Source organism: Aptenodytes patagonicus, chromosome 1 (assembly GCF_965638725.1).
Source record: "Aptenodytes patagonicus chromosome 1, bAptPat1.pri.cur, whole genome shotgun sequence".
Lineage (NCBI taxonomy): Eukaryota > Metazoa > Chordata > Aves > Sphenisciformes > Spheniscidae > Aptenodytes > Aptenodytes patagonicus.
Window position 1 is genome coordinate 94164390 of NC_134949.1, and position 20706 is coordinate 94185095.

At 50.5% G+C, this 20706-nt stretch overlaps 1 protein-coding gene across 1 annotated transcript in view; it reads right to left on the reverse strand.

The window, feature by feature from the left end:
- The window catches only part of GTPBP8 (GTP binding protein 8), a 4001-nt gene extending 2033 nt beyond the window's left edge, over positions 1-1968 (reverse strand). The window contains exons 1-4 of the mRNA XM_076349224.1: positions 1651-1968; positions 1098-1196; positions 445-575; positions 28-91 (exon numbers count right to left, since the gene is read on the reverse strand). Coding sequence (XP_076205339.1) covers positions 28-91; positions 445-575; positions 1098-1196; positions 1651-1968 — 612 coding nt within the window. The remainder of the gene's footprint in view (positions 1-27; positions 92-444; positions 576-1097; positions 1197-1650) is intronic.
- Positions 1969-20706: the final 18738 nt, after the last annotated feature.

Sequence of the window (20706 nt, forward strand, 5' to 3'; positions counted from 1 at the left end):
AATCCCAAACTCTTCCAGCATCTCTACTGCAATATGATCTGTTTTCTGGAGTCCTACTACGCCATCAACTAATAGAAAAGTCCTCTTCAAGCTGCCAGAAATACAAGCAACAGTAATCACTGCCATTATTTCGTGCCTGCTCTGCTACTTCCAAATTCGTAAGCAAGAACAAGTAACACAGGATCTGGGGATAGGAAAAGCCAAGAAAAGCCATGCATGGGAGCTGAGGGTCAGCATGGAGCAGCACCTCAATCTTTTCTGCTGTTTTGATCTGTCTAAGCATGAACGAGTGACACCAGAGGTTCCCAGAGAAACGACGTCAGAACTAATCAATACTACCACTGGAAGTAGCTACCCCTCCTGCATTTTTTCACCTAATTACGTGACACTGTATATAGGTGTATGGCTTTCGTTGCTCTGTGGAGGTACAGTTAAGTCCCTTACTTGTGCCGTTCCTGCAGATAGGCCTCCACCATCTCCACGAAGTCTTGCGGGGCACGGTAGCCGTATCCTGGCATATCCACCAGAGTAAAGTACTTCCCTACTTTGAAGAAGTTCATCTTCTTGGTGTGGCCCTGGGGAGAGGATTTAGGTAGGATGAAGGAAGGGGGTGGTTTTAAAAAGTTGCTTTAAGCAGTGGATTAGGAGATGCCCCACAAAACGTCTCTGTACCATACCCTGCCCCCCCCCCCCCCCCCCCCCCGAAGGCTGCAAAAACGCTACTGTTGCTTTAAGCTGCCCTACCCTTGTAGCAGTCCTGTGTGGCTCTATCCTTAAAACAGACTGAAAATACCTTCACGGGTCTCTCTGCTTGGTTCTTCCCAAAGGGCTTTATGGCACGACTGCTCAGCTTGTTCAAGGCTTCAGTCTGGCACATGTGCCAGCCCTGGCTGAAGAGCTAAGCTGGGCTCTTTCCACCTTCTCCTTTGCCAGAGCAAGGCCTGCGCCAGCCGTGAGCTGGCAGCCACCATGGCTGGCACGTTCTCCTGCTGCTTCAAGTTACCCAGGAGCTTGTCTCCTCCCTCCCTTCTCGGCCCTATCCTCTGGGTTGGCACCAGCTTCTACCAAGAGGCAGGGAAGTGAAAAATGTCACTTACCGGAGTTTTTGACACTCTGACCTCCACTTCTGGAGACAGTGAAAACAAGGCCCGGATCAAAGATGATTTCCCCACATTGCTTCGGCCGATGAAGCACACCTGCAGTAGGAGAGGCAGAGAGAGTGCTTCTACACCTGTCCACCTCCCCTCATCCAACGTGTCTGGGCAGGGGGTACCCCCTCCTGCTGCAGTCAGCCCTGCTCATTTGTCAGCCTTTGGTGCCAAAGCCTGGGGACAGCGATGTCCTGTGCTACGGGCTGCTGTCCTGGACACACCGGATTGCCGAGTTGTACAACGGGGGGGGGGGGGGGGGGGGAGAGGGGAGCAGCAACAAATAAATGATGTTTAAAAAGCGACAATAAAGGCACCGCGCAGCGCTCAGACGCTGCCGCCCCCAGAGCTACACGAACATTGCCAACACCCGTTCATCTCCAGCAGCTCAGGCCAGCCCGGGGGCGCGGCGGGGCCGGCCCTGGCGGCGGGACGCCGCTGTCCCAGCAGGGCCACGGCCTCCAGCTGAAGGGCGCGGCGGGGAGGCCGGTCTCGTCCTGACCTCGGGCAGGGCCGGCGGCGGGGCATGGTCCATGCGGACGGCGGAGCTCACGTAGTCGATGGCGTGGTCGCGGCCGGACCTGAAGAGCGCCTCGGCGCGCTGCAGGGCGGCCAGACCGGGCTGGAAGAGGCGGAACCGCGCCGTGTCGGCGCCGGGAGCCAGGTAGCGCGCCAGCTTCTGCAGCGGGAACACGACGCCGGTGCGGCGGCTCCGCTCCAGCCGCAGCACCTGGGACAGGGCGGCCAGCGGCGGCGGGGAGCGTCCCGCCGCGCCGCCGCCCCAGCCCCGCGCCGCACCACCCGCCCGCGGCAGCAGCATCCCGGCGCGGCGCAGGCCCGGCCCGGCCCCGGAAGGCGGCGGGCACGGGGCGGAGCGGAGCGGGGCCGGGCCGGGCGCCGCGGCCCCGGCTGCCCCCGCGCGGCCAGGGTTTGTCAAGGTCCGGTGACCTGCCTGCAAGCTGTTCGTCTTCACCGGACCCCACGCGAGCGGCAAGTTTTTCCTAGGCTCGGCTTTCTGCTTTTTGTTCTTGCTCATCTTCTGTTCTTTACAGACTCGAACCAAACCCAGGAACATCGCTGAGCTGCTAAGGGCTCTGCACGCTGAAGCCCTGTTCGGCCACGAAACAGGGTAAAGCAACAATGTCCTTCAGCACGCTCCGTCCCTCTGCTGCAACAATCAGTTTTCCAAGAGCTGTTCTGATGTTGGACCACATGCCCAGGCCAGCCTGAGGGTCCTGGGGAACGCCGCCTTTTCTTTGAGGCAGAGACCCATTTTTCTTCTGCAGTCACAGCCCTCTGTTTAAAGCCCTGTAAGTCTGGACGGTTTGGTTATTATGATGAGTAGACTCAAGGCCAGTAAGGACCACTAGAAGATAACACAGGCTATGTGCTACTTTCCTTGTATTGAACCCAGTTACGAAGCTATAGGGAGGGAAACTTCTGTCCCCTAAGAAAAGGCCAGCCAGCAACTCACGTGTTTCTCAGAGATGGCTTCAAATCTTTTGTAGTAAGACAAGCTGCTACTGAAATGCATAAGCTGCTTCTCAAATTTATGATCAATGAAAGCAGTTACTGGTGAGAGTTAGGCTAACGGTATAAACCTAGGGGAAAAAAAAAAACTGTTCTACTTTAGTCCTGTAAATTAAATCCTCTTAAAATCTGCTTTGTTTCACAGCAAGACAGAGCTCAAATGCACATAGCTCAGGGCAGACCACAATCATAGAATCATAGAATCATTAAGGTTGGAAAAGACCTCTAAGATCATCGAGTCCAACCGTCAACCCAACACCACCATGCCCACTAAACCATGTCCCTAAGCGCCTCATCTACATGTCTTTTAAATACTTCCAGGGATGGGGACTCAACCACTTCCCTGGGCAGCCTGTTCCAATGTTTAACCACTCTTTCAGTAAAGACATTTTTCCTCAATGTCCAATCTAAACCTCCCCTGGCGCAACTTGAGGCCATTTCCTCTCGTCCTATCGCTTGTTACTTGGGAGAAGAGACCGACACCCACCTCGCTACAACCTCCTTTCAGGTAGTTGCAGAGAGCGATGAGGTCTCCCCTCAGCCTCCTCTTCTCCAGACTAAACAGCCCCAGTTCCCTCAGCCGCTCCTCATAAGACTTGTTCTCCAGACCCTTCACCAGCCTCGTTGCCCTTCTCTGGACACGCTCCAGCACCTCAATGTCCTTCTTGTAGTGAGGGGCCCAAAACTGAACACAGTATTCGAGGTGCGGCCTCACCAGTGCCGAGTACAGGGGCACGATCACTTCCCTACTCCTGCTGGCCACACTGTTTCTGATACAGGCCGGGATGCCATTGGCCTTCTTGGCCGCCTGGGCACACTGCCGGCTCATGCTCAGCCGGCTGTCAACCAGCACCCCCAGGTCCTTTTCCTCCAGGCAGCTTTCCAGCCACTCTTCCCCAAGCCTGTGGCGTTGCATGGGGTTGTTGTGGCCGAAGTGCAGGACCCGGCACTTGGCCTTGTTGAATCTCATACAGTTGGCCTCGGCCCATCAACGCAGCCTGTCCAGGTCCCTCTGCAGAGCCTTCCTACCCTCGAGCAGATCAACACTCCCGCCCAACTTGGTGTTTGCAAACTTACTGAGGGTGCGCTCGATCCCCTCATCCAGATCATTGATAAAGATATTGAACAAGACCGGCCCCAAAACTGAGCCCTGGCCATAATCACGTGCATACTTAGAAGAGTGCTCCCAAATAAATCTACAAATGACCTTTATTTAGTTCCGAACCAGTTTGAAACCTACAGAGCAGGCCTCTCTCCTGTCACCCCCAGTGGTGCAAATAACCATAGGTAAATGTAGAGGAAAAAAGCGGAAGAATAAACCTTTTAAGAATTACTTCAGGAACACCACTGGTTTTTTTGTGGTAATGCAGCGACCTAATTCAATTGAAATCTGTGGTGAATCTAGTAACAGAAAAAACACACTGGCCAGAGATGATGCTCGTAACCACTCCAGTAGGCAGATTTCCACACTTCTATGCCAAACCGTGACACGCAAAATAGAGCAAGTGCTCTCAGGTATTTTTGCCTCAGCGTCCCATGCAGCTCACCGCTGCTGGCAGCAGGCTTGCCTGCTTGAAATTACCCTGCAGTGGTCACCCTCACCAGGCACATGTTCTCCAGCACACTACTCCCAGAACAGCTGGCCAGAGACATGAGTGAAGGCAGCAGAGAAACTGACTGGCCCGTTTAACAGTACATCTGCAGGCGTGATGATGTGAACAGAGGTGCCCAGTTCATAGGCTAGTGCCCTAGCCACTAATTAAGTCTCTCTTTTTAATGTGACAGTACCTACACAGGTGACAGGAACAAATTAAAATGGCATAGGACCTTCTGAATACTTCTAATTTTAGCAAAGGGCTGGATAAACCAGGGCATCCAGTAGACCCACATCTAAAACCTGAAGATCAGAATTGTGCTTTTCAGTGGAAGGTGGTTTTTTCTTTTCCTGGACCAAACTGCAGTCTAGGTTCTCTGCGGGCAGACCATACAGAGACTGGAAATGGCAGGTTACTGTGGACAGAGCTGGTAAAATGTCAACATTTAAGCCTGCTTTGTATCTCCCCTGAAAGACTCTACTTTCTATTCCGTGTATTATTGTCAAATATTAGGCATTCAGACTAAAATTGCCTATGGCTCATGTCTGTGGCAGCAGATGTCTCTCTTCAGTTGTGGGTTATGTAGTTCAGATGTTAGGGAATGACTACAAAAATAATTTAGTCCACATTAAAAACTGACAATCATTCCTCTGGAGTATAAAAGAGGGATCTATAATCATTGTCACTGACCTAAATCCCAAAGAATGGTCAGGAGCGTGAAGCTGGAAGGAAGTAGTGACACCGGTTGTCTTGTCTGATCTTGCCTATCCCAGCATCGTGCGACAGGTCAAACCATCATTCATTTCAGATACCTCTCGGAGAAGAGTAGCTGTGAGACCAGCTGGAGATGGAGTTCTGGGAGAGCAGTGAGGGCTTCTCATGCGTTTGGGGCAGTCGGTTCAGGCCCTGTGAGCCAAAGCCAACTGGGCTTTTGAGCTTGTCCTGGTTTCGGCAGGGATAGAGTTAATTTCCTTCCTAGTAGCTGGTACAGGGCTGTGTTTTGGATTTAGGATGAGAATGAAGTTGATAATGCACCGATGTTTTAGTTGTTGCTAGGTAATGCTTACACTAGTCAAGGACTTTTTAGTTTTCCATGCTCTACTGACTGAGAAGGCTGGAGGTGCACAAGAAGCTGGGAGGGGGCACAGCCAGGACAGCTGACCCAAACTGGCCAAAGGGATATTCCATACCATGTGACGTCATGCTCAGTACATAAACTGGGGGAAAGCTGGCCGGGGGGGGGGGCCGCTGCTCGGGGACTGGCTGGGCATCGGTCGGCGGGTGGTGAGCAATTGCACTGTGCATCACTTGCTTTGTGTATTATTATTATTATCATATTATTATTATTACCATTTTATTTCAATTATTAAACTGTTTTTATCTCAACCCACGAGTTTTTCTCACTTGTGCTCTTCCAATTCTCTCCCCCATCCCACCAGGTGGGGGGAGTGAGCGAGTGGCTGTGTGGTGCTCAGTTGCCGGCTGAAGTTAAACCACGACAGTCCTTTTTGGCGCCCAACGTGGGGCACGAAGGGTTGAGATAATAACAGATTAACCGGAGTGTATTAAGGAACTTACATCTGTTAATAGTTGTGGGTCACAATGTTGGTTTCTCTGTTCTCGATATTGATTTGTACAATCTGCATCACGCTCTTTTTCCTGCTGTACACATTAAAGATTGGTTTTGGGTTTTGCAGTTTGCTGTGGTCTGCAGTGAATAGTGATGTTTTGCCTGTGAGATTTGTTTTTAGAACATTGACCTTGATGTTAGCGTGGTATGTAGGTTTTGCAATGACGCCGTTACTGTACCACGGATACCATTTCATGGAGACAACTAGCAATTGCAGTAACTTTTCTGAGAGTTTTTTTACGGAGGAAATACAGAATGGCAGTGTCACTACCTTCTTCTATGATGTTTCCTCCTTCATTACAGTAACTTTTCAGTATCTTGAACATCCTTGGGTAGTTAAGATACTTCTATTGGTATCTCTTGGGAATATTGTTTCGGTTTTGTCTAAGGTTAATAAGCAATTTAAGAATATCATCCAGAGATCTGCCCCAAAGCCGAATAGTTATGAGTGGCAGGGTGTGTGGGATAGGATGGGCAAGTACCTAGGCCAATGGGCACCCCCAGTGTTTTGGAACTTCACCCCTGAGCAAGTGCAGAATCCTGAAGAGTTAGTAGAATATTTGGAAAAAGTATGCTGTCACCCCAGCAACTCCAGAGAGATGCAGCTCATTGCAATGTGCTGGGGCCTGGCCCATGCCTACCGAGCCCTGTTCAACACCATTCAGTGCCCTCAAAGGGAAGAGAAGGTCTCTGGCTCTGATAGTAAAACGACACGCACTGCGGCCACTCAGACCCGGGCAACACACCCTGTGGTTGAACCAAAGAACCAGCCCGTGCCGGTATCAGTCGCCCCTGTACACAAGAAGAAATTTTGGAAGCGGAAGTCGGCTCGTTTAGTAAGGGAGGAAGAAACTTCTTCTAAAAGGGAAGCGGAGGAAGAACTGTACGACTACCCTGGAGAAGGGCCATCATGAGAACGGGAGAAGGAGAGACGGCCGCTGATCAGGGAGGAAGATGAGGAAGAACTCATAAATGAGGCAGTGACCACCCGATCCCTATCCCTGAGTGAGCTGCGAGATATACGAAAAGATTTCAGCCGTCGTCCAGGCGAGCATATTGTCACCTGGCTGCTCCGATGGTGGGATAATGGGGCCAGCAGCCTGGAATTAGAGGGTAGGGCAGCCAAGCAGCTGGGATCCCTTTCTAGGGAAGGGGGCATTGACAAAGCAATTGGAAAAGGGACACAAGTCCTCAGCCTCTGGAGGCGACTCCAGTCAGGCGTGAAGGAAAGGTATCCCTTTAAGGAAGATGTCATATGTCGCCCAAGCAAGTGGGCCACCATGGAGAAGGGTATCCAGTTTCTGAGAGAATTAGCTGTGCTGGAGGTGATTTATGATGACCTGAACAATGAACAACTATCCAAAGATCCAGATGAAGTCAAGTGCACACGACCCATGTGGCGGAAGTTTATAAGGAGCTCCCCATCGTCATACGCCAGTTCATTGGCAGTGATGACCTGGAAAGATGGAGAGGAACAAACAGTGGATGAATTGGCTAGTCAACTCCGGCAATACGAGGAAAGTCTTTCTTCCTCCATCGTCTCGGCTGTGGAGAAACTGTCCCAGGAGATCCAGCAACTCGAAGAGGATAGGTCCTACTCCCCACCTGTACGGACCAGTATCTCGGCTATTAGGAGTCAGCGTTCTTTTGCTCGAGAGAGAATATAAAGGGTACACACCACGGGGCACCCTATGGTTTTATCTGCGTGACCACGGAGAGTTCATGAGGAAGTGGGATGGGAAACCTACTGCATTTTTCTCAATCCCTTTGGCAGCGGAGTGCAGGCCACAATTTGCTTTCACCTGGAGGGGCGTTCAGTACACCTGGAACCGACTGCCCCAGGGGTGGAAACACAGCCCCACCGTTTGCCATGGACTGATCCAGACTGCACTAGAACAGGGTGGAGCTCCAGAACACCTGCAATACATTGATGATATCATCGTGTGGGGCAACACAGCAGGAGAAGTTTTTGAAAAAGGGAAGGAAATAGTCCAAATCCTGCTGAAGGCCGGTTTTGCCATAAAACAAAGTAAGGTCAAGGGACCTGCACAGGAGATCCAATTTTTAGGAATAAAATGGCAAGATGGACGTCAGATCCCAATGGATGTGATCAACAAAATAACAGCAATGTCTCCACCAACTAGCAAAAAGGAAACACAAGCTTTCTTAGGCGTCGTGGGTTTTTGGAGAATGCATATTCCAGATTACAGTCTGATTGTAAACCCTCTCTATCAAGTGACCCGAAAGAAGAACAAATTCAAATGGGGCCCTGAGCAACGACAAGCTTTTGAACAAATTAAAGAGGAGATAGTTCACGCAGTAGCCCTGGGGCCAGTCCGGGCAGGACAAGATGTAAAAAATGTGCTCTACACCGCAGCCGGGGAGAATGGCCCTACCTGGAGCCTCTGGCAGAAAGCACCAGGGGAGACTCGAGGTCGACCCCTGGGGTTTTGGAGTCGGGGATACAGAGGATCCGAGGCCCGCTATACTCCAACTGAAAAAGAGACATTGGCAGCATATGAAGGGGTTCGAGCTGCTTCGGAAGCGTTTGGTACTGAAGCACAGCTCCTCCTGGCACCCCGACTGCCGGTGCTGGGCTGGATGGTGGCAAATGCCCTGTGGGGGTGGTTGCAGCCATGGAAGCAGAGCAACTGGCAGCGCAGAGGCAAACCCATCTGGGCTGCCGCATTGTGGCAAGATATTGCTGCCCAGGTAGAGAACCTGCTTGTAAAAGTCCGTCACGTAGATGCTCACATACCCAAGAGTCGGGCTACTGAAGAACATCAACCAGCAGGTGGATCAGGCTGCTAAGATTGAAGTGGCTCTGGTGGATCTGGGCTGGCAATATAAGGGTGAATTATTTATAGCTCGGTGGGCCCATGACACCTCAGGCCATCGAGGAAGAGATGCAACGTATAGATGGGCTTGTGATCAAGGGGTGGACTTGACCATGGACACCGTTGCACAGGTTATCCATGAATGTGAAACATGCGCTGCAATCAAGCAAGCCAAGCGGTTAAAGCCTCTCTGGTATGGAGGACGATGGCTGAAATACAAATATGGGGAGGCCTGGCAGATCGATTATATCACACTCCCACAAACCCACCAAGGCAAGCGCCATGTGCTCACCATGGTGGAGGCAACCACCGGATGGCTGGAAACACATCCTGTGCCCCATGCCACCGCCTGGAACACTGTCCTGGGCCTTGAAAAGCAAGTCTTACGGTGACATGGCACCCCAGAAAGAATTGAGTCAGACAACGGGACTCATTTCCAAAACAACCTCATAGACACCAGGGCCAAGGAGCACGGCATTGAGTGGGTGTATCACATCCCCTGTCATGCACCAGCCTCTGGGAAAATCGAACGATACAATGGACTGTTAAAGCCTACACTGAGAGCAACGGGTGCTGGGACGTTCAAACATTGGGACACACATTTAGCAAAGGCCACCTGGTTAGTCAACACGAGGGGATCTGCCAGCCACGCTGGCCCTGCCCAGTCAGAACTTTTACATACTGTAGGAGTGGATAAAGTCCCTGTAGTGCACATAAAAAATATGCTGGGGAAGACAGTCTGGGTTATTCCTGCCTCGGGCAGAGGCAGACCCATCCGTGGGATTGCTTCTGCTCAAGGACCTGGGTGCACTTGGTGGATAATGCGGAAGGATGGGGAAGTCCGATGTGTACCTCAAGGGGATTTGATTTTGGGTGAGAATAGCCAATGATCTGAATTATGTGATGTTAAGTACTAATTATAGTTATAATAGTTATACTAATAATACACAGATATACTAGTAATACTAATAATATTATATGCCATACTAATGTTATTACAATAAGAATCACCCAGACTAATGAAGAATAACTTCAGTGAAACCAAGCAAAGCACAGTGATGATGGTACCAGAACTGACTTCAACATGAAACAATCCAACACCACATACCATCTCCATTTTCCCTGCCCTGGAAGATTATTATGACAGATGGAGCCCAAAGTCATGGACTAAATGAACTCACCGAATGTTTTAGAGGGATGGCCCACAGACTAAGGGAATGATATCTCTGTGTGTGTGTGTATGTATAGAGAGAGAGAGGAAAAAAAGGGGGTGGTGATTAATGAAAATGTAAAGGAAAATATGAGACTTGAGCATGACGCAGATGGTATAGAATAAGGGGTGGATATTGTCCTGGTTTCGGCAGGGATAGGGTTAATTTCCTTCCTAGTAGCTGGTACAGTGCTGTGTTTTGGATTTAGGATGAGAACAATGTTGATAACACACCGATGTTTTAGTTGTTGCTAGGTAGTGTTTACACTAGTCAAGGACTTTTCAGCTTCCCATGCTCTACCGACTGAGAAGGCTGGAGGTGCACAAGAAGCTGGGAGGGGGCACAGCCAAACTGGCCAAAGGGACATTCCATACCATGTGACGTCATGCTCAGTACATAAACTGGGGGAAAGCTGGCCGGGGGGGGGCCGCTGCTCGGGGACTGGCTGGGCATCGGTCGGCGGGTGGTGAGCAATTGCACTGTGCATCACTTGCTTTGTGTATTATTATTATTATTATTATTATATTATTATTATTATTACTACCGTTTTATTTCAATTATTAAACTGTTTTTATCTCAACCCACGAGTTTTTCTCACTTGTGCTCTTCCAATTCTCTCCCCCATCCCACCGGGTGGGGGTAGTGAGCGAGCGGCTGTGTGGTGCTCAGTTGCTGACTGAGGTTAAACCACGACAGAGCTTCATTTCCGAGAAGAGGAATCGAGACCAAATATTGTCACCAGGAAGCATGCCAGAAAGGACAGAGCGCATGCACCAACCTGTCTGCTTTTTTGACATTAAGAGCACTACTGACTGTGTCCAAATCTGTGCTTTCTCCTAAAATACAGCCTATGTTCCTCCCACTTGGAAGGTGGTTTAGGAACTAGAGTTACTAGGATAGACAGTTTTAAAGGCTAAATTATTTGTATAAAATACTAAGAAGCTCTGCATTTTTCTCTATGCAAACTATTCCAGTTAGGGGAAAAAAAAAAACCCAAACCTGTCTCTTTCCTCAAGAAGGAATTCAAAGCCACAAATCTCTCAAGGGCTGGACATTCTGAGACAAAAAAAAAATTAAAAAGTTAAAAGAAAATTAAAATACTCATTAGTGGGAAAGTTTTTTAAAAGTTCTTGAGTAAAGTAATGGACGAGAGAGGCGTTATTGTTCATGTGGCAGCCAACACTGCTAGTCCTAGCTGAAGAGCAGTTTCCACTGGCTTCACAGAACTGAAATTCTCTTTTTGATATTCATCTCAAATTTGATGAATCTCTTCCATTTGTACCTGGTCTGACCACTGCTGCAGCGTTTGTTTTTGCACGTCAGCCTTTAAAGAGAGGCAAAGAGCAGAAGACAGAATTACTCCATCCATTTTCTCAGAGTTGGCCTTGGTCATTAGCACAGGAAACAGTGCTGTGAATATGCAGAAGAGGAGGAAATTCTGTGTCTTAAGGGTGCTGAATTAGTTAGAAACCCCTTGAATCTGGGCTGGAAAAATAGAAGTAGTGCTAATAACACCAACTGGTGAGGACACTGACAAATGGAAAAGCTCCCCATGATCACTGCAGGTGGGATGGAGAACCATATAGCCATTACATCAAGAACTGATTGGAGATAAACTTTTGTTTCCTTAACGCCGGTTGCTATGGCCGTGACCAGGACCACGGTAGCAGCAGGTAAATCTTGAAATAAAGAAATTGGTAAAGAAGGAAGAGAGTGTCATGTGTTTCCTCCCCAGTCTTTCTGTGCCTCACATCATACAGTGATTTTATTGCAGAGACATTCAGAATATCAGACAAAGCTATGTGAGGACAATTCTGTATTTCACATCCTTAACCAGGTTTATCAGCAGAGCTCCTGCCTTCATACAATCCATATCTGTGCTAAAACAGTGCAGTGGCATGAAAAAAAAAGGCTCAAACAATATAATTCCCGCTACAAATTTCCAAAGTACCACCTTATGCAAGAAGCTAGTGTTGCATGGCTGAGATCCCACAACATACCTTTGTTTTGTTTATAATAATCATCTAGAAATGTAATCTTATTATCTCATCAGTTTGAGATTGTCCTTTTTAGCATGCTGAAGTTTTTGCGGGCACAGCATCCAAAGGCTGTCATGCGACACAATTCAGGGGTACTGATGGCTCACGTAGCCCACAGTTCCGAGTTTTATGTTGTAAGAGCTGGTGAGGATGGTCTCATTCTGTCCCTTGCAGATCTACAACACGTTTGCTCAGATTACAATATTCTCTAATGATCTGGCCCAAAAGCATTTCTGATTCAGGCAAAGTGTTTATTTGATAATTTATAAAGCCAGTAATAGCTTCAGCAAATGCCTTCCTCTTCAATCCCAAAAGGAAATGCCCTAGTTCAGGAATTACAAATGCTCCACTTAAAAGTTAACCCAAACTTACCACATCAATACTAGAAAGCAACGATGAACAGCCCTGAAAGTAAAATGTTTTGTTTTGAATGTGATACAGTTGATCATTCAAAAAAAATGAACTTTTCAAGGTGAGCGTTGTTGCTTGCTTTGACCAGGAGATGGAGAGGAAAGCACAGGTAGAGCCTGGGCCCTGACAAAAGTCCTCACGGAGGGACTGCACAGCAGCAGCAGCAGCGTGACGCCAATGTTTGCAAAACTGTTCCGCCAGCGGCTAAGCCACCAATAACCTTGAGCAACTACGTAGCAGCATGCTCTGAAACACCAGGAGGGTAGCTAAAACCAGCATTTGGTACATCAGTAACTGGGGGGGAGGAGGGGGAGGCTAAGTCCCTCTGCTAGAGGTATGATGAACATATAGAGCCCTTTAGCAGGGCTCTTGCAGAATGGCTAAAAAAAGTAAGGTAGCAAGCCAGAAAGGACACAAAGGAAACACAATATCATGCAGTCGTTCATGGTACTCTACGACTTCAAGTAAAACAGGGTCTCAAAACATGGAAGTCTTCTGAGCTGAGGAGGAAACAATCTAACACTGAAGGACACTTAAAACCAGCTCCAGGGCTGTGCCGGAGGTGGATGGAAAACAACCAGGTCCAGCAGCTCAGGTGCTTGGATCAGCTGCCTGGGGCACAACACTCGTGCTCTTGCCACAGTGTTAGCATGCTGTCTGGCTCCAGCTCTAGCGTCAGACTGAGAGTTTGGGCTTCCAAAAATAAAAAACACCCACCAATCCTCTCCTTGCCAAATCACCCATATACAACCTTTCCATTCTTCACAGTTGTGCAGTAAGTTGCTGTGCTGTGGCCAGACTGTAATCCAAAGACTCAAAAACCAAAAGGCTAATTAAAGAAATACAAACATGATTTTCCAGCCATCACATTCACTATCAGAGAACAAGCAGAATCTTTAGCAAAAAAAACCCCAAACCCTAAAACATTAGGCCTCACCCCAAACATAACTGGACTAGGTTGCATCACGTGCGGTAGGAAATTCTCCCTTTCCATTTTCCAGGAGTTTTCCTGTCTTAGTTTCTAAAATGACCCTAGATTATCATAGAATCATAAAATAGTTTGGGTTGGAAGGGACATCTAAAGGTCATCTAGTCCAACCCCTCTGCCATGGGCAGGGACATCTTCAACTAGATCAGCTTGCTCAGAGCCCCGTCCAACCTGACCTTGAATCTTTCCAGGGATGGGGCATCCACCACCTCTCTGGGCAACCTGGGCCAGTGTTTCACCACCCTCAGCGTAAAAAATTTCTTCCTTATACCTAGTCTAAACCTACCCCCCTTTAGTTTAAAGCCATTCCCCCTTGGCCTGTCGCAACAGGCCCTGCTAAAAAGTTTGACGCCATCTTTTTTATAAGTCCCCTTTAAGTATTGATAGGCTGCAATAAGGTCTCCCCAAAGCCTTCTCTTCTCTAGGCTGAACACCCCCAACTCTCTCAGCCTTTCTTCATAGGAGAGCTGTTACATCCCCCTGATTGTTTTTGTGACCCTCCTCTGGGCCCGCTCCAACAGGTCCGTGTCTTTCTTATGCTGAGGGCTCCAGGGCTGGACGCAGTACTCCAGGTGGGCTCTCACCAGAGCAGAGTAGAGGGGCAGAATCACCTCCCTCGACCTGCTGGCCACGCTTCTTTTGATGCAGCCCAGGATACAATTGGCCTTCTGGGCTGCGAGCACACATTGTCGCCTCATGTCCAGCTTTTCATCCACCAGTACCCCCAAGTCCTTCTCGGCAGGGCTGCTCTCAATCCCTTCATCCCCCAGCCTGTATTGATACCGGGGGTTGCCCCGACCCAGGTGCAGGACCCTGCACTTGGTCTTGTTAAACCTCATGAGGTTCACACGGGCCCAGTTCTTGAGCTTGTCCAGGTCCCTCTGGATGGCATCCCATCCCTCTGGTGTGTCGACCACACCCCTTAGCTTGGTGTCATCTGCAAACTTGCTGAGGGTGCACTCGATCCCACTGTCCATGTCATTGATGAAGACATTAAACAGTATCGGTCCCAATATGGACGGACCCCTGTGGGACGCCACTCGTCACCAGTCTCAATCTGGACATTGAGCCGTTGACCACTACCCTCTGGATGCGACCATCCAACCAATTCCTCACCCACCGGACAGTCCACGCATCAAATCCATACCTCTCCAGTTTAGAGAGAAGGATGTTGTGGGGGACCGTGTCAAAGTCCTTACAGAGGTCCAGATAGACGACATCTGTAGCCCTTCCCGTGTCCACTGATGTAGTCACTCCATCATAGAAGGCCACTAGGTTGGTCAGGCAGGACTTGCCCTTGGTGAAGCCATGCAGGCTGTCTTGAATCACCTCCCTGTCCTCCATGTGCCTTAGCATAGCTTCCATGAGGATCTGTTCCATGATCTTCCCGGGCACAGATGTGAGACTGACCAGCCTGTAGTTCCCCAGGTCTTCCTTTTTTCCCTTTTTAAAAATGGGGGTTATGTTTCCCCTTTTCCAGTCAGTGGGAACTTCACCGGACTGCCACGACTTCTCAAATACGATGGATAGTGGCTTAGCAACTTCATCTGCCAGTTCCCGCAGGACCCGTGGATGAATCTCATCAGGTCCCATGGACTTGTGCACCTTCAGGTGCCTTAGATGGTCTTGAACCTGATGTTCTCCCACAGTGGGCAGCTCTTCATTCTCCCAGTCCCCACCTTTGCCTTCTGCGGCTTGGGCGGTGAGGCTCGAGCACTTGCCAGTGAAGACCAAGGCAAAAAAGTCATTGAGTACCTCTGCCTTCTCCATGTCCCAGGTAACCAGGTCTCCCATTTTGCTCCGGAGAGGGCCCACATTTTCCCTGGTCATCCTTTTATCCCCGACGTACCTATAGAATCTTTTCTTGTTGCCCTTGACGTCCCTGGCCAGATTTAATTCTATCAGGGCTTTAGCTTTCCTAACCTGATCCCTGGCTGCTTGGACAATTTCTCTGTATTCCTCCCAGGCCACCTGTTCTTGCTTCCATCCTCTGTAGGCTTCCTTTTTGTGTTGGAGTTTGTCTAGGAGCTCCTTGTTCATCCATGCAGGCCTCCTGGCATTTTTGCCTGACTTCCTCTTTGTTGGGATGCATCGCTCCTGAGCTTGAAGGAGGTGATCCTTGAATATTAACCAGCTTTCTTGGGCTCCTCTTCCCTCCAGGGCTTTGTCCCATGGCACTCTATCAAGCAGATCCGTGAAGAGGCCAAAGTCTGCTCCCCTGAAGTCCAGGGTAGTGAGCTTGCTGTGCACGCTCCTTGGTTCCCTCAGGATCTTGAACTCCACCATTTCATGGTCACTGCAGCCCAGGCTGCCCTTGAGCTTCACATTCCCCACCAGCCCCTCCTTGTTGGTGAGAACAAAGTCCAACGTAGCACCTCTCCTCATTGGCTCCTCTACCACTTGGAGAAGGAAGTTATCATCGACGCATTCCAGGAACCTCCCAGATTGCTTATGCCCTGCTGTGTTGTCCCTCCAACAGATATCAGGGTGGTTGAAGTCCCCCATGAGGACCAGGGCTTGTGACCATGAGGCTGCTCCTATCTGTCTATAGAGGGCCTCATCTGTGTGGTCTTCCTGGTTGGGTGGCCTGTAGCAGACCCCCACCGTAATGTCACCTGTCCCTGCCTCCCCTTTAATCCTGACCCATAAGCTCTCGGTTGGCTCCTCCTCCATCCCCAGGCAGAGGTCCATGCACTCCAGCTGGTCATTGACATAGAGGGTGACACCCCCTCCTCATTTCCCCTGCCTGTCCTTCCTAAAGAGCCTGTATCCCTCCATCCCAACACTCCAGTCATAGGAGCCATCCCACCACGTCTCCGTGATGCCAATAAGGTCATAGCCCTGCAGGTGTGCACATGTTTCTAACTCCTCTTGTTTATTCCCCATGCTACGTGCGTTTGCATAGAGGCATTTAAGTTGGCCCCCCGATGAAGCTGTCTTACTGGCTGCAGTTCCTTTGTGCTGCTCTTCAGGCGCTCTCCTGCTGACGTGTGTTCCCTCTCCAGGCTCTGGGCATCTACTGCTGGCCCTGGCATCAAACTGGTAGGAGTGGGATGGATTGAGGTTCCCCTCCCCTGGCATCTCTAGTTTAAAGCCCTCTTCACCAGCTTGGCAAGCCTATGACCGAAGATGGTTTTCCCCTTCTCTGACAGATGGACCCTGTCAGCCCCCAGTAGACCAGGTTTCTCAAAGCGAGTCCCATGGTCTAAGTAGCCGAACCCCTAGCTACTTTGTTGACTCACCAGATTCGACTGGCCCTTTCAAACCCCTTCCCTTTGACTGGCAGGATTGATGAAAAAACTACCTGCACTCCTCAGTCCCTTACTGCCTCTCCCAGGGCTCTGTGGTCCTTCTTGAGAGTCCTCAGACTGCTCCTGGCTGCGTCACTGGTGCCCACGTGAAACAGCAGCAGCGGATAATAGTCAGTGGACGGTACAAGGCTTGGTAGCCTCTCGGTGACATCCCTGATACGAGCCCCCGGTAAGCAGCACACCTCTCTAGAGAGTGTGTCCAGTCGGCAAATGGGTGCTTCCATGCCTCTCAGAAGAGGGTCGCCTACTGCTATCACCCGTCGCCTTTTCTTAGTGGCACTGGTTGTTATACGGGGGTCAGATCGGGCTGCATTGCTCAGCTCCAGCGCTTCTCCTGGTGTGACAGGACTTTCCTCTTTGGCCTGCAGAGCGGTGAAGCGGTTCTGCAAGAGCACCTCAGGCTCCGGGGGAAGTCTCTTCCTCCTGCTGGCCCTTGCCTTTGCAATTGTCCATTCTTCTGCATTATTGGGCCCCCCGCTCCCTTCTGCATGTGCCAGTGGGGGAGGTTTTGGCTGTTTGGCCATAGGCTGCAGGTCCACTGCAGACTGTGCTTGGAACCAGCTATCTAGCTCCCTCTCTGCCTCCCTGATGTTACGCAGCCTTCTCACCGCCTCCTGCAGCTCAGCCACCTGCTGCAGGAGGTCCTCGACCTGGGCACACCTTTTGCAGGCAGGTCTGCCGCCTGTCCCTGCCCCAGGAGAGCAGTCTAGGCACTCCCTGAAGCCCGAGGTCTGCACTGCAGCCTCTCCCTTCAGCAGTTCCATCTGCGTGGAGGCATCGGCCGCCGCTGGGGTAGATGGTGCAGACCCCCCAGCTGGAGCCGCGGCCTTTACCCTCAGACGAGCGCCCACCATTCTGCCTTGAGGGTCGGGTAGGATGAGTGCCCTTGACCTGTGCCTAGTTGCTGGGTTATGTGCACGCCGAGTCCCCCACTCGGCCCGTGGAATGCCTCTCCTTCGAAGAGGCGCCCTCCCTGCGTGCCCTTCCATGCGAACTGCCACGCCACGCCCTAGCTGACGTGCCACGCCCTGTTTGCCATCCTGGTCGCTAGTGCTCCTTGGGGCTGCCTTTAGCGGGAATGGAGGGTGGCAGCCATTACTCCTGGCATGCCCACACCTCATCAGCCGCCCACGTGAGAGCTGCTGGCTCCCAGCGGGTCTCTGCGCTCCCCTGTGGGTTCCCCGGCTCAGGAAACTCCCCTGTACGCTGCGATCCACCGCTCCGCTGTGGGACGCGCCTGCCCCGGAGCTGATCGCCTCTGGAGATTCTTCCAGGTGCCTGGGTGCATTGCTCCCAATTAAACCCCAAGTGATTAGTATTCACCCCTTATTCTATACCATTTACATCATGCCCAGGTCCCACACTTTCCAATACATGCCCATTAATCCCCACCACTTTTTCTGTCTTTTGATATATACACACACAGATATCATTCCCTTAGTCTATGGGCTGTCCCTATAAAATGTCTGTTGAGTTCATTTAGTCCATGACTTTGGGCTCCATCTGTCGTAACAGTCCTTCAGGGCAGCAGAGATGGTGTGTGGTGTTGCATTGTTGCATGCTGAAGCCAGTTCTGGTTCCATCATCACTGCACTTCGCTCGGTTTCATCAAAGTTCATTCTTCATTAATCTGGGTGATTCTTATTGTAATACCATTGATACGGCATATAATATTATGTAGCAATTAACATAATACAGTTCAAATCATTGGCTATTCTCACCCAAAATCAAATCCCCTTGAGGTACACATCGGACTTCCCCATCCTCCCACGTCACCCGCCAAGTGCGCCCAGGTCCTTGAGCAGAAGCAATCCCACGGATGGGTTTGCCTCTGCCCGAGGCAGGAATAACCCAGACTGTCTTCCCCAGCATATTTTTTATGTGCACTACAGGGACTTTATCCACTCCTACAGTACGTAAAAGTTCTGACTGGGCAGGGCCAGCTCGGTTGGCAGATCCCCTCGTGTTGACTAACCAGGTGGCCTTTGCTAAATGTGTGTCCCAATGTTTGAACGTCCCAGCACCCGTTGCTCTCAGTGTAGGCTTTAACAGTCCATTGTATTGTTTGATTTTCCCGGAGGCTGGTGCATGACAGGGGATGTGATACACCCACTCAATGCCGTGCTCCTTGGCCCTGGTGTCTATGAGGTTGTTTCGGAAATGAGTCCCATTGTCTGACTCAATTCTTTCTGGGGTGCCATGTCACCATAAGACTTGCTTTTCAAGGCCCAGGACAGTGTTCCAGGCGGTGGCATGGGGCACGGGATGTGTTTCCAGCCATCCGGTGGTTGCCTCCACCATGGTGAGCACATGGCGCTTGCCTTGGTGGGTTTGTGGGAGTGTGATATAATCGATCTGCCAGGCCTCCCCATATTTGTATTTCAGCCATCGTCCTCCATACCAGAGAGGCTTTAACCGCTTGGCTTGCTTGATTGCAGCGCATGTTTCACATTCATGGATAAGCTGTGCAACGGTGTCCATGGTCAAGTCCACCCCTTGATCACAAGCCCATCTATACGTTGCATCTCTTCCTCGATGGCCTGAGGTGTCATGGGCCCACCGAGCTATAAATAATTCACCCTTATATTGCCAGCCCAGATCCACCAGAGCCACTTCAATCTTAGCAGCCTGATCCACCTGCTGGTTGATGTTCTTCAGTAGCCCGACTCTTGGGTACGTGAGCATCTACGTGACGGACTTTTACAAGCAGGTTCTCTACCTGGGCAGCAATATCTTGCCACAATGCGGCAGCCCAGATGGGTTTGCCTCTGCGCTGCCAGTTGCTCTGCTTCCATTGCTGCAACCACCCCCACAGGGCATTTGCCACCATCCACGAGGCAGTATAGAGATAGAGCACTGGCCACTTTTCTCGGTCAGCAATGTCTAAAGCCAGCTGGATGGCCTTTACTTCCACAAATTGGCTTGATTCACCTTCTCCTTCAGCAGTTTCTACAACTTGTCACATGGGACTCCATACAGCAGCTTTCCATGTCTGATGCTTTCCTACAACATGCCAGGACCCATCAGTGAACAAGGCACATTGCTTCTCATTTTCTGGTAGTTCATTATACATTGGGGCCTCCTCAGCACACGTCACCTCCTCCTCTGGCGATATTCCAAAATCTTTGCCTTCTGGCCAGTCCATGATCAATTCCAAGATTCCTGGGCGACTGGGGTTTCCTCTTCGAGCCCGCTGTGTGATCAGTGCGACCCACTTACTCCACGTAGCATCAGTTGCCTGATGTGTACAGGGGACCCTCCCTCTGAACATCCAGCCCAGCACCAGCAGTCAGGGTGCCAGGAGGAGCTGTGCTTCAGTACCAAACACTTCTGAAGCAGCTCGAACCCCTTCATATGCTGCCAATATCTCTTTTTCAGTTGGAGTATAGCGGGCCTCGGATCCTCTGTATCCCCGACTCCAAAACCCTAGGGGTCGACCTCGAGTCTCCCCTGGTGCTTTCTGCCAGAGGCTCCAGGTAGGGTCATTCTCCCCATGGGGTAGAGCACCACCTTTCCTCTAGTCCTGGTCATAGTATTCGTTTCTCATTTCTTGTAAATACGAGTCAGAAGTCTCTTCATTAAGATCAGAAGTAAGATTGTCCCTTCTACTCTGTCTGGGGAACTGCCCACTGGAAACTGGAGCAGCAATTTTCCTGGAAGAGCCCCTCTCTGTGATTGTTTTCCCTTGCAACTCATGTACCCGTGCCTCTAGGGCTAAGGTAGGTTTTCCATCCCGCTTCCTCATGTCCTCTCCATGGTCACGCAGGTAAAACCACAGGGTGCCCCATGGTGTGTACCCACTGTATCCTCTCTCTTGAGCAGAAGAACACTGACTCCTAATAGTCGAGATACTGGTCCATACAGGTGGGGAGTAGGACCTATCCTCTTCGAGTTGCTGGATCTCCTGGGACAGTTTCTCCACAGCCGAGATGAGGGAGGAAGAGAGACTTTCTTCATATTGCCAGAGTTGGCCAGCCAATTCATCCACCGTTTGTTCCTCTCCGTC